The sequence below is a fragment of the Heteronotia binoei genome, chromosome 3 (genome assembly GCF_032191835.1).
Source record: "Heteronotia binoei isolate CCM8104 ecotype False Entrance Well chromosome 3, APGP_CSIRO_Hbin_v1, whole genome shotgun sequence".
Taxonomy (NCBI): Eukaryota; Metazoa; Chordata; class Lepidosauria; order Squamata; family Gekkonidae; genus Heteronotia; species Heteronotia binoei.
This window is the reverse complement of record NC_083225.1, coordinates 71,625,038-71,639,018: the sequence shown is the minus strand read 5'-3', so window position 1 is coordinate 71,639,018 and position 13,981 is coordinate 71,625,038. Positions and strand designations below refer to the sequence as shown.

Below are 13,981 nucleotides of genomic sequence, written 5' to 3'. Positions count from 1 at the left end.
TTTCACAGCTCAGAGCTGGCAAGTCTAGAATAGTTAAATTTAAACCTTTCCCCCCATTAAAAAAAAAGTTTATTAAACACATTCTACATACATATCACTCCACAAAGGAAAAAAAAAAGATGGAAAGAAAAATATTAAAATATTCTGGAATGTGGAATAAATTTTGACAGTAAGATTCATAAAAACAAAACCTTATACAATCAAGGTAAGTATCAACAGAAATCAAGGTAGGGAATATCAACATTATGTCTCAAGTCTGATCAGAAAACTGCCCCCACACAATATTTTGGAATCCGCCCTATTCCATAGGGAAAGGGCCTCTGCTACTCCATCCCTGAAATACCTGGGATCTAACAAAAATGAAAAGTTAAGTTTAAATCTTTGTACTCTGGTGAAGTCACTCAAGGCAGTGTGCAAAATAAAAATAATTACATATGTAATGCAAAATTTTAGTCCAAAACTCAGATAATATTGTATCCTTACCTTGAGGAAGACATTTTTTGATACCTAAATCCAATGACTGGAGCCATGAATAGACAAGACAGATCTTTCTATAAACCTGAAAAGGGTCCCAGGTTTGCAGAAAAATATGAAATCTTTTTTTAAAAAATACATGGGGTGGTGTGTGTGGGTGTAAAAGGAACATCTGTATCTTTAAGCAATGAATTCCTTCAGTGAATATTGCTAGGCAACCACAGTATTTTAAGCTGGGTTCTGTTAGCAGAGGGAGAAGGCATGCCCCTTAGCAGGTCTGTTTTGTGACAACTTTGAGGGACGTCTAATCCTGGGGACCAGGCCTGGCTAGGGTTGCCAGCTCTAGGTTGGAAAAATTCCTGGAGATTATGTGGTAGAGTTTGAGGATGACAGGGCTTAGAGAGGAGAGAGGCCTCAGCTGGATATAATGCCATACATTCCACAGGCATTTTCTCCAGGGGTACAGATATCTGTTGTCTGGACTTCAGCTGTAACTCTGGGAGATCTCCAGGTTGCACCTGGAGGTTGGCAACTGTAGCTGGCAGCAACCTCTGATTGGTTTGATACTACCCATCTTGCATGAGTCAAGTAGGCCTGGTTGCTTACTACTGTTCAACAGCAGCCTCCCTATAAAAGCCAGTGTTGTAGCCCTACCTGGATAACGTTGCCTCTGTTTAGGGAATACTGGCTGATAAGTCAGCTGCAAACATGGATCACAGCATAAAGCGATCAGGCAATATTTTGACAGTTCTGTCCTAAACAGAGTTATGTTCTTTTAAGTCCATGTTATTCAATGAGCTTAGAAGGGTGTTTAGGTTTACAACATGATTATTTTTAAAATATGCCTTAAAATGTGGGAATTACAAGAGAAGTATAATTGTCCAAAGCATACAGTTGCTCTAGAATTTCATCAAAATATTATTCATTCATTCATTCATTCATTCATTCATTCAAAACATTTCTCAGCCACCTTTCTACTAGTTGAGAATTCCCAAGCAAGCAAACAATAAAACATAAAACAAGATTTAAAACACATATAAAATATATTAAAATGAAAAACAATTAAAAGAAAACCCCACTGCCAGCAAAAATGACAACCTGCTTACAGGAATCATCTCGTTGTTAGCATTTCAAGTTGCCAAGTCAGCCAACAAAGAAGACAATTATGGGTGAGTCTAATAAAAAGATGTTCATTAAGCCCTGCTGAGAGACTTCTTGCTCATTTTTAACAAGTACATTCCTAGGCATCAATTAACTAACTTGAGTACATCCAAAAGTGTAGCACATGATTAGAGTTCAACTCTAGTCCAAAAATACAATGGACAACAAACACAAAAGTACATTTTGTTTGATTAGACTACATTTAATTAAACATTGGGCTATTAGAGATGGGGAACATGGGGACACAATCAGAAAAACAAGGACATAACTTGTTTATTTATTTGACTTTTAGACCATCCTCCTCTATGAACAGGGCTCAGGATGGTGAACCACACTTCAATAAAACATTTACAATCAGGTTAAAAACAATTAAAACCAGAGCTCAGATCCAGCAGCAGCTCATAGGAGCACAGCTCCTGAACCTTTCTGGCAACTTCCCCTCCTCCTCCCCACCTACCTTGTCCATTGAATAGTAGGCGCAGCTGCATAACAATCTGTGGATTAGGAGAGCGGGCAGCCAGCCAGCCACCAGGGGCTTTGCCACACTCCTAGCAGCCCTAATTAATCCCTGGAGAAGCCTGTGCCACCCTTTCTCTTCTTATGTGATTTTGGGCGGTGGGTGGCTTGCTGGCTTTTTGACGGCGGCAGGGGCAGGAGAGCCCCAGGCGAGTGAGGCTCACTTGGGCTGGCTGGATCTCTAGCCAGCCCAAGCAGGCCTCGCTCACCTGGGGCTCTCCTTTCTTGCATTGGGTTGCTTTTGGCTGGGAGGGGGCAGCATATGCTAATGAGTTATGCTAATGAGCTCCACCACCTATTTTGCTACAAAATGACCCCTGAATAAAACCATAAATAATAAGCAATACAATAGTAGCAGCCTTTATACCTTGGTCCCAGACTGGTTAGGGCCTTGAAGGTTAACACCAAAACCTTGAACCAGATCCAGTATTCAACTTGAACAAAACTGGGGAGAAGATTGCCCATAAGTGATCCTACACATCAAGTGGTGTTGACGAGACAGCTTCTCTCCTAGCACCACTCTCCCTAACCATGCAAGAATGAGGTAAGCCATCCCATAGACTCCTATGTCAGTGAAGTAGTGGGTCAACAGATCATGGTTGACCATGTTGAATGCTGATGTCAGGTCAAGCAATACCAGCAGTGCCCACCTGTCTTGGTCCAGCTGCCTGCGAAGATCATCTGTGAGGGCTGTCTGCATCCCATGGTTGGGGCAGAAACTGGATGGAATGTCCTCCAGGAAAATGTGGAGCTGCTCCACCACCATTCTTTCAAGCACCTTGCCCAGAAACAAAAGTTTTGAGACTGGGTGGTAATTGGAAGGATCAGCGGGACCCAAAGATGGTTTCTTTAAGAGCAGAATTACCATGGCCCCTTTTAATCCCCCTGGATAGAGCCCTGAATGAAGGGACAGATTGATAATGTCTGCTAAGCCCCCATATCCCCTCATCACTGGCTTTCACCATCCATGTACACAAATTTAGGTGGCAGGTGGTTGGCTTAACTGCACCAGAATCCTGTCAATGTCGGCACAAAACAGTCAGGTGAAGTTGTAAAATTCAGAATACAAAGATGCCCAAGGGGTCTCCAGTTCATTTACTGTATCAGAATTCGCAGGCAGGTTGTGGTGGAATAACAAGACTATCTGTGAAAAAGCTCTCAAAAGCCTCAAACCGAATGGCTAAGTTTCTAACATTATGCATTCTCTCTGTAAGAGAAGAACCTACTCATCCTAAATAATTGTGCTGGGCAAGAGCTGGTGGATGTGATGGAGACTGTAGAAATTTCTTTTTTTAGTAGCCTTCACTGCCATAGGATTTTATAAACATCCTATAAGATGTTCTTGCGGCTTTGTCACGAGACTGCTGTCAAACTTGCTCCAATTGTATTACTAATACTTAACCACTCTAAGCTTCATGGTACTAATTTGGAGTGGGAGCAAAGAGAATGATGGGGAATAATTTCATTGATGGTTTCAGAGAGATGGGAATTCTAGTCTTTTATCAGCACATGTAAAGAATAACTCAGAAAAACCTGGAACTGATGTCACATCTCTTTAGGGATCACTGGAAGTTCAATGGTAAAACCACAGAATGTCCAGCAGTTCCTACAGAGGATTGGCAACAGGAGCTGGGAGCAGGGGATCTCACATCCTACAGGGGAGGTTGACAAGCCTAGTTAAGCACTTACAGTGAAATTTTCTCACTGGTAATTTTGAAAAATAACATGAGAAATTCAACTTCCTTCTCTTGACCTGTCCCCCCATTTTTTTCCACTTGGAAACTTTCTCCAAACCCAGATGACCTTCTGCTTCCCTCACATAGCTACAGTAATCTCCAAGAGTTCACAAGTGTTATTCTCCCAGCAATGACAATTTTATGAATATTCTATAGAATACATACAAATCCATGCAATGAGTGGTTATTTGAATGTATGTATTTTTAGCATCTATAAAACTATGCACTATGAAATAGTGTACATATGTTCACTCAAGAAGCAAGTCACACTAACTTAAATAGTATATACATCAAAGTAAAAATGTGTTTCATTGCAGTCTTAATTATGCAACAAGCAATTTATGCAACCAGCAATGTTACATTGCTGTAAGGAAGGGAGGGTGTACTGTTTCAGGATGGCTTTTCAATTTTCAGTCACAGGCTAGATAACCATAGTTTGCAAACTAATTTGTTCCAGCTCTCTTCATTCTGCAAAGATTTTTCACTCTATAGAGCCTATAGTCTGATAAGAAGTGCTATCATAAACCATCATATGCAGCTAGAAATTACAAAAAAGAACACATTTATAGTGTCATCGTCTTCATAGTGTCAGAACTCCTCACAAGTTCTTCAGTATAATGACATCAAGGAAATAAAAGTTTGTTTTTGCTGCTCCAAAAATGCAGACACGATTAATACCTAGCCCCTAAGTTATTCAATGGTACAACACTCTGTATTTTTCATGTTGAGCATGTTACCTTTTCATTCATAAAAGACAGCCTAGCCCATATCTTTAATCACTGTGGCAGAATAATAGCAGAGAAACTCACACTTGATTGCCTGTGTTATCAGACACTGTTGGCAAAGTCTAGATAAGGAGGCTGGGCAACCCCAGCCGATTAGTATTCTGCATGCAAACACTTCCCTGTAACTGCAAGTCACTGGTATCCCAGCAACCCTTAATATTCTATTCTCACTGGATTGCCAGATCTTTATCAAAACATAATTACAGTCCTAATTTAGAAGATAAATTTTGATTGCTTGTCCTATGCCCCCTTCCCCAAAAATCAAGCCCCAGAGAGCCAAGAGTCCATTGTTCAAAGTATCTATGTCAAACACCGACACAGCTTCTTGCCTTATTGAAAGATCTGCTAGTTATTTTCTTCCTTTCAAATCTATCTTTAATGCTACCTACTAGAATGCAGTGGAGGAAAAAATGAGCAAGCCATCCAACTGATAATAAAACAGAAAGCAGTACATAGTTCCATATTCATTGGAACCAGGCTATTTGCTTTGATAGGAATGTGAAATGCACAGTATCCTGGCAAAAACACATTTGTATGGCAGCATCAGGTTCTGATGTGGTAAGTAATCCATTAATGAAGTCCCATTCATTTAGTGATAAGGAAGACCACTCTATGCATTGTGCAGAAGGAAGAGAGAGCATCTTGGACTAGATCACTTCAAAGCCAAGTAGAGTAATATTTTCCATGCGTGACTGTAACAATCAAAATGACAACAACTTACAACCATCATTGGACTTTACAGAGTGGTACATCACTGTTTCCCCTGCTTGCTGGCAGCCAATTGAGACCCCTGAAATTTTGTTCCTGAGGTTCAGCAGATCCTCAGGAACAACACTGGAGAAGAATGGACTCTGTAGTGGGAGGGGGAAATTGGCAGAAATTGTTGCTCCTTCTACCAAACATTTAAATGTCACCAAGTGCATAGTTGGCTTACATGACACTCCACAGGGCTTTTGCTTTTTTTTTTTTAAGCAGGAATGTACAGGATTGCAGTTCCAGCATCAGGGTGTGTGGCCTAATATGCAAACGAGTTCCTGCTGGGCTTTTCTATTAAAAAAATCGCTGACACTACATGTAGTATTAAAGAAGGGGTTAAGGTACATTTCTCCCTGATGTGATAAATTACCTCTCAGTGTCTTACACCAGTGGATGAAGACTTTATATTAAAAAAAAATCTGGCACATCCCAATAGCTATTATTGGCCCTCCACCCTGCCTATTGATTTGTTTTTAATGCTGTTTTAATGTGGAGATGTTTAATGTTTTTATGTCTGCAGCCTTGGGGATCCTATTTGGATGGAAATGTGGCATAGAAATGTTTTAAATAAATGAGTAAATAAATAAAATAATGTGGGCTAGCATCAGGCCTCATTTTGGGCCCGAGCTCACAGGAGCGGAGCTCCAGAACCTCTAAATGTTATTGTGGTTTTTCTTTCTCCCCCGCCCCCCACCAAATACTTACTTCTGGTTTCCATTGTTCAACCCCCGCCCCCCCCCCCCGTGAGAATTCTGCTGAACTCTAAGATTTGACAAACTTTCTAAGATTTCCCCCCCACAAAAAAATTGGGAAAATAACCAAAACATATAAAACAGACAGATGGAAATCTTCATCATGTCACTGTGGCCACATAGGGAAAAGTCATTTAAAAAGTATGATTGGAGTAAAGTTTGATGACGACAATTCTAATTCAAGAAGCATTTGAAGGTAGATGCTAAGCTGATATAATTGAGTACACCTTCTGGTGATGGCAGGATTGTGTGGCATATGCTAATGAGTTATGCTAATGAGTTCTGGCACCTCTTTTTCTACAAAATGACCCCTGGCTAGCATTATTATAACCCTCCCACCTGCAATCTGAATTTTATCATCTTAGACCACCACCACAGTTTGCCTTCTGTGTAGACAAATTTTTGCATCCAAGAAGCATGCCCAGGATCAGAAAGTAAAGATCCTACTCAAAATTTCCTTCTAAATTGAAGAAATACCTTCAAAAAGCATTCTTTGAGCATAGTTCTCTAACCAGTTGTGGACTCACTTGATGGTATTATCTAGTTCAAACTTAAGCAATTGGCTAACAAAAACATCAAAATATCCACAATATTTCCAGTCTTCTAAACTGATACTTTTTTAAAAAATCAGATAAGATTAGTTTGACTGGATATATTCTGGACAAATCCATACTTGTTTCTTCTAATCACTGTAGTGTATTCAAGATGCTTACAGACAGACTGCTTTAAAATCTGTTCTGTTACCTTCCCAGTAATGCCAGACTGACTAGTAATTTGCTGTTTTCTGGATCACCTTTCTGATATTTTGAAAATTGGGACATTTGCCTATTTCCACTCTTGTGGCAACCTGTCCAAAACTATTTCTTGAAGATGATATATTTTGAGACTACATCAGCAAGATGCAGGCACCATTCTAGCATACAGTTCATCCAGGCCAGAAGAACTTGGTCATCTAAGATAGCTAGATATTCTGAGATAATCTTCAAGCCTTGCTTTTTACTTTGTTTATAGTCTTCCCTTCTCAATGAGACTCAAGGCAGATTATGCCGTGTCCAGTCTCCTAACCATTAATGAATCTTCTCTGAGGTTGCATATGGTTCCCCTTTTTGGAAAAGTCAAAGGCAAAATACAAGTTTTGGAGTTCTATCTTTGTCACCCTTTAATATTTCACCATCCTCATTGTGCAGCAGCTCTACTGTTTAATTGCTCTTACACTGAACATACTTCCTACACCAACTTCTATATATCAACAGACAATTACTTGGGAAACAGTAGGGAAGGTTAAGAAATTGAATGTCTTAAATAGATTTCTAAATCTGATGACAAGAAGGATGTATCTTATATGGTGCATTCACAAATTTCTTGCTATGGAATAATTTCAGAAGAGAACATAAGACAAGCCATGTTGGATCAGGCCAATGGCCCATCCAGTCCAACACTTTGCATCACATAGTGGCCAAAAAACAGGTGCCATCAGGAGATCTACCAGCAGGGCCAAAAGCCTTCCCACTGTTCAGAAGCCCTCCCACTGTTCTGTTCTTTTCTGTTCCTATCTCACTATGCTGAATCACTGAATAAAGAGCTGAACTCACTATCTCTTGGGCGTCCTCGTGCTTTGAACCCAGTACATTTTACTGGCACAAGGATGGAATCCTGGTGAGCAAGGAGCCCCAGCCATCAGTACCGCACAACACATCGCCACCATTGGACGACATGGCTGCTGCTCCAGGACACTTCGATGAGTTCGACGCCACTACCGAGGACTGGAAATCCTATGCCTCCCACTTCGCTTTCTTCCTGGAGTCTTCAGACATCACGGACGAGGCAAAGAAGTGGGCCACCTTCTTCGGTTCAACATTCGATATCACCCATTCCCTGCTGGCTCCAGCCAACCTCAAAGACATGCCATACCAGATCATCTTGAACTGGCTTCAAGAGCACTTTGCGCCTAAACCCTCCATCATAGTGGTCCGCCACGCATTCTATGGAAGGAACCAAGCAGTGGGTGAGTCGATTATGGCTTTCGTTATGGCTCTCTGAAAGGGAGGCCCGCCACTGCAATTTGAGCAACCTGGAGGAGGCCCTCTGGGACCAACTAGTGTGCGGCCTCAGGAATGAAAGAATTCAAAGGAGGCTCCTTGCCAAGAAGGACCCCACGTTCCAGGTTGCGATGGAAGAGGCCCTTGAGGCAGCAGACCAGTTCACCGCGGAGGCTGTCTGCCACCAAGTCCACCAGTTTCCAAGAGGGCCACCATGGCAGCCCACCATGTGGAATCGGCTGACAAAGTGAAAGAGGTCCTACAGCTGCTCCAACCTACTCACCGCGCCTCACGCCTGACCACAACACCACCTCATGCTGCAATCTCAAATCCCTGCTAGCTCCAGAGCGCTCCATGAGCGGAGGACCTGCTGGTTCTGAGATGCCCAATGCCGGAACGATGGTACGGTCGGCTACATCACCCGAGTCTGCCGCTCCAAAGGTACCCGAAGGTGACAAACTGTGCACCAGGAATCAACGGACGAGATGGAGCTCCACACCACGTCACTCCAACCACTACAGGTACTGCATCTGCTCTTGGACACCCCAGATAAAATCAAGGTGATTGTTAAGTTAGAGGGAGCCCCTTGCCTGATGGAATTGGACACAGGATTCTCCATTTCAATTATTTTGGAGGAGACCCTCAGGAAAACCTGTCCCAATGGATGGCCTCACCTCCGGCCTGCGAGGTTCATCCTCAGAGACTTTTCACAAAACAATGTAGAAATAAGGGGGTGGGGAAAGTTCCGGGTGCAGTACAGAAATTTTGACGGACTTTTGGACTTGCTGGTGGTGGGTGGCCAACACACAAGTTTGCTGGGTCTGGCATGGTTTGCGCCTTTGGGGTTTGCAGTCACGGGAGTGCATAGCTTAACTCCCACAGTCTTGGGGAGGGTTTGCAATGAATTTCCATCCGTCTTTGATGGTACCTTGGGCTGCTAAAAAGGGCCACCAGTGTCCCTAGATCTAGATCCCCAAGTGCAGCCGATCAGAATGAAGGTCAGGAGCGTCCCTTCCGTGCTCAAACCTAAAATTGAGGCGGAACTAGACCGCCTAGTGGCCCAAGGGGTGTTAGAACCAGTGCCCAACACAACCTGGGAAACCCTTAGCAGCTCCCATAACCTTCCTTATTTCTCTGCTTCCTTTTCTCCTTCCCACCAGCCAGCCTACCTTTATTTGTCCCCTGTTTTCTGGCAGCCTCTATCCATGAAACTATTGCAGAGTTGTGTAGGGCCAGTCTCCTGGCCCCAATGCATTGTGCAGAACCTGCAAGATCTTCCAGGGGCACCTTGCTTTCTTCTGTACCCTTTCTTTAAATCATAATGTCCCTGTATAAATAAATGGTGTGGCCTCATTTGGAGTACTGTGTACAATTCTGGTCACCACACCTCAAAAAAGATATTATAGCATTGGGAAAAGAGCAACTAGAATGATTAAAAGGTTGGAACACTTTCCCTATGAAGAAAGGTTAAAACGCTTGGGGCTATTTAGCTTGGAGAAATGTCGACTGCGGGGTGACATGATAGAGATTTACAAGATTATGCATGGAACTGAGAAGGTAAAGAAAGAAGTACTTTTCTCCCTTTCTCACAATACAAGAACTCATGGGCATTCAATGAAATTGCTGAGCAGTCGGGCTAGAACTGATAAAAGGAAGTACTTCTTCACCCAAAGGGTGAATTAACATGTGGAATTCACTGCCACAGGAGGTGGTGGTGGCTACAAGCATAGACAGCTTCAAGAGGGGATTGGATAAGCATATGGAGCAGAGGTCCATCAGTGGCTATCAGCCACAGCTTATTGTCGGAACTCTCTGTCTGTGGCAGTGATACTCTGTATTCTTGTGCTTGGGGAGGACACAGTGGAAAGGCTGCTAGCCCCACTGGTGGATCTCAAGATGACACTTGGGTTTTTTTGGCCACTGTGTGACACAGAGTGTTGGACTGGATGGGCCATTGGCCTGATCCAACATGGCTTCTCTTATGTTCTTATGTTGGCCCCCAAACACCCAGAATACAGAGCATCACTGCCCCAGACAGAGTGCTCCATTTATACCTGTTTACTGTGGCAGTGAAGTCCATATTTTAATTTCCTTAATTAATGGTGCTGACTAGGAAGCAGTTTAAATATCTGCTGGGCACATCATGGCAATGATGCTCTATTTTGTTTTCAGGGCCATTTGTCTGTTACTGGGTTCAATATGCACGATTAAATACCCTCTATCACCTATTACAGTGGCTTGTGTCTTTCTACTGTGACAGAAAAGCCACTAGAGGAATCCTGTTTAAGCAGAAGGAAGATTTAGCTGAACAGAGTTGCAGGATATGAGCCATAAATATGCATGCATGCATGCATGCATGTATGTATTTAGTGAATGTATATGCTGCATTTCCAGAAATCTGCTTGAGGCAAGTAAAAACATCAGTCTTATCTAACACTTCTGCATGTCACCATTTTCACCAGCACGATCAAGTAAAAGCAAGACTCGAATACTTATATAACAAATGTTTAAAATAGTGCCAAGAACATCATAGTTATCAACAATAAGAAGTGGAGGTTGAATTCAGACAGTTCAATTCTGCTTAGAATTTGATTCCTCTCTGTTCCTGGGGATTTAATCTGATGATCTTTCCTCAACTCTAAGGGGCAGAAACCCACGACTCCACTTCACTTGCACCACACCTACCTTCTTTAAAAACTCATTCTCCCTAGTTTTGTTTTAAACCATGGACACTGGGGACATTCCCATTTTAAGATCTATGTTTGCACAATTTCATAATACCACACTTTAGGGTTTGTGGTAGAAGTGCCAGTATGGCTTTCTTATGGTTTCCAAGTCCCAATCATGGAGAGTGGGGATATTTTTTTCCTACGGTCCCTGTATGCATTTTCATGATTAAGGCATCTTCAGAAAAGCTCAATGATGGTCCTTAATGTGATATAATTTTAAGTATTATAACAAGCAGTCACTACTGTTAATATCACAACAAATGCTCAAACTATATTGCGTTGGACAATGTCCTGATTTGTATTAGAGAATCTTAATGAATATGGAACTGTAGGAGAATCATTGGGTCACTCTTGTCACAAGCTCTATACTGTGGGATCCTGGAAATGTGGGATCCTAGAAATGACCATGGATTAAAACAAGTTTTCCTTCTGAATCTAAAGTCTGTACACATTTGCGTAAAATGGGGTTAAAAACAAGAAAAGTTGGTTAAACTGCTTATTGGAAGTTCCATCAATCAGGATTCAATCTGATGAGCAGTCCATATGCTTTTGATAGTGGAATCTGATTGAATAGGATTTTGTGATCATCACTTATAGTGCAAAGGCATTAACTTTTTTTTTCAAGTTAGTACAGAGTCTTGTACAAATAACTCCACCCAACATGTATGTGGAGCAAATGGCCCTGTACCTTTGTGTACATTCAACTGTCTATGCATGGTAGATATGTCCATGTGATCGATGATGCTGTTTTCTGAATTCTACTGATCATTGGAAAGGATCTCACACCCAGACACTTCTTCCACATGTTCACATTACACAGAAAACCTAGCACATTTTTGCCTGCTTTCCTTCCCAGCATGTTCAGTCTACACCTGGGGACATCTGTTCAGAGCTTAGATAAATCAGGGTTACAAAGTTGCGCAGCAAAGAGCTAGAGGATCTGTGACAGCACCCACAGATTTTCCTTCTCCTAGCTAAGTATGGTACTGGGTCCAAAAATTCTTGTAGATAGCATGGAAGTGAACACGCAACCAGCCAAAGTATCAGGACCCAATGGACAGTTCCCTCAATATACAGTGAGTGACTATAAAATAGCTGTGAGATAGCATTACCCATGGGTTTTTAACAGTCTTCTATTAAAGCTAGCTGAGTCAACCCATATATTACATACGTAATTTGTAGGAGCAATCAAATATAAATTAGTTGATGGATTAATATCATATAACAGATAATTTATATACTAACTATGATACTAAGATTACAAAACAGTCAAAACATATTCCACTTCCTACACATCAAGCATATGCAAAACGATCAGTCTAATATTATCAAGGCAGGTGTTTTCAGAACTCATTGACATTTCCCCCCTTCCTTCATTCCCACATGCATCTTGTCCCCTGCTATTCAACCTTCACACCCACCCTCTTTTCTTCTCCTTGCTTCTGTAATAATCACCAGCAATGACTAAGCACATGCCTGGATAAAACCAGGCTTTTGACATTGGAAAGCTAAGCAGCGAGCTGACCATTTAAAAACATAGTTTTGTCTTCCAAGGGCAACTGAGGATACCAGAAGGGAATGACGAGGGGGCATCCATTCCCTCTTGCACAATGCACCACACTGCAGAAGGAAGAGCCGACGGTGGCACGAGCCACTAGCAGCAGCGGCAGCATTGCAAAGCTCTGCCTTGCTGATCTCATTCTGAGCATGTTCTACTGTTGCAATGCATTTCACAACACAGTACAGTATTTTGTATTCAGGATCAGTGGAGAAGTATTTGTCAATTGTTATCACTGTCACCATTTCTTACTGTGGTCAGGATTCCCCCCCACCCATGCCTTTTATAGTGCTGGGAAGGGTGGGGGGAGTCCTTAACTTCAGGCTCACTGCTGCCATCATAAATTGCATGGCATTTTCTGAAACAGATCTATCAGGAGTTCTTAGTAAGCAGTAGCAAAATAGTAATAACAATAATATAGCTGTGTGCTATTAGCCAGCTCTTTGCAAAATACAATGCAGGCATATCCCTCAGCAACAGGAGGATGCAGGACTGAAAGATCCTTTATCAGAAGCAAGCTTACAGGCAGACATTGTCAGTGTTTGTGTCAGTCTGAAAAGCCTTAAACATAAGTGACTCTTCTTTAAAAATCAACAAAAAGTACTGAAAACATCAGCAGCTCCTGCCCGCCATCTTGGCTCAATCATTCTACCCTGTATGGAATTTTTAATGACCTTAACAAAAATGATTATTGACACATTGCTTTTTGGTTTAGGTTGCAAGCAAACAGGGAAAAAAACACCTTTGCTGAATGGTCAAAGGTCAGACTCCTATTCTATCATTTTATGTGAAAAGAAAAAAAAGGGACCAGTATAGATAGCATTAGAACAGGTTGTTAGAATGGATCTTTTCAATTATTAGAGGAAACCACTAAAAATTCAGTATTACTGTTTCATGTAACATTACATTTCCTTTTTTTTCCCTGAGACAAAAATTAACACCAGTCTTTTGAGCTTTTAGTATACCAACGATTTTCCCATCTATCTGCAGTTTTTAAAGTACAGCACTGTTTCCACACTAGTGATCTCTTAGAGTCTAGCAGCTTCTGCATCTCCATATCTTACCATTAAGCATAGATGATGCATACAAAACTCATCTAGGCAACAAACAGAGAATTATACAGCAAATATGATCATACTACTACCAAGACCAAACTTCAAACCAGATACATGACATTTTGAAATGCCCCAGCAAACACTACCAGAAAAGGAGTGGGTGGGAGAGATTTTAAATAGCATTCACTTTACTTAGATTTTAAAAGATCACACAAAGTTGGTTTATATAGGAAAGAAAATTTATTACCATTAGGGAAACTCCTGTTCATTTAGATTCTCCAGCCAATGATTAAAGTCACCCAGAGATTGCAGCTTTTCCCTTTAACTTCATGCCCCAACTGTGTAAAGAATTAGTTAAAAATGACGTCACTGCCCATCAGCTCATCTCTTCCTCCCCTCCCCCTCCCTATTCAGTTGCCA

At 41.6% G+C, this 13,981-nt stretch overlaps 1 protein-coding gene across 4 annotated transcripts in view; it reads right to left on the bottom strand.

The window, feature by feature from the left end:
• The window catches only part of NHS (NHS actin remodeling regulator), a 344,164-nt gene that overhangs the window by 47,406 nt on the left and 282,777 nt on the right, over positions 1-13,981 (bottom strand). The window contains exon 2 of one of the 4 annotated variants that reach the window (XM_060234019.1): positions 13,809-13,899. The exons of the other annotated variants lie outside the window; for them this stretch is intronic. Coding sequence (XP_060090002.1) covers positions 13,809-13,830 — 22 coding nt within the window. The 5' untranslated portion in view covers positions 13,831-13,899. The remainder of the gene's footprint in view (positions 1-13,808; positions 13,900-13,981) is intronic. 4 annotated transcript variants of the gene reach the window in all.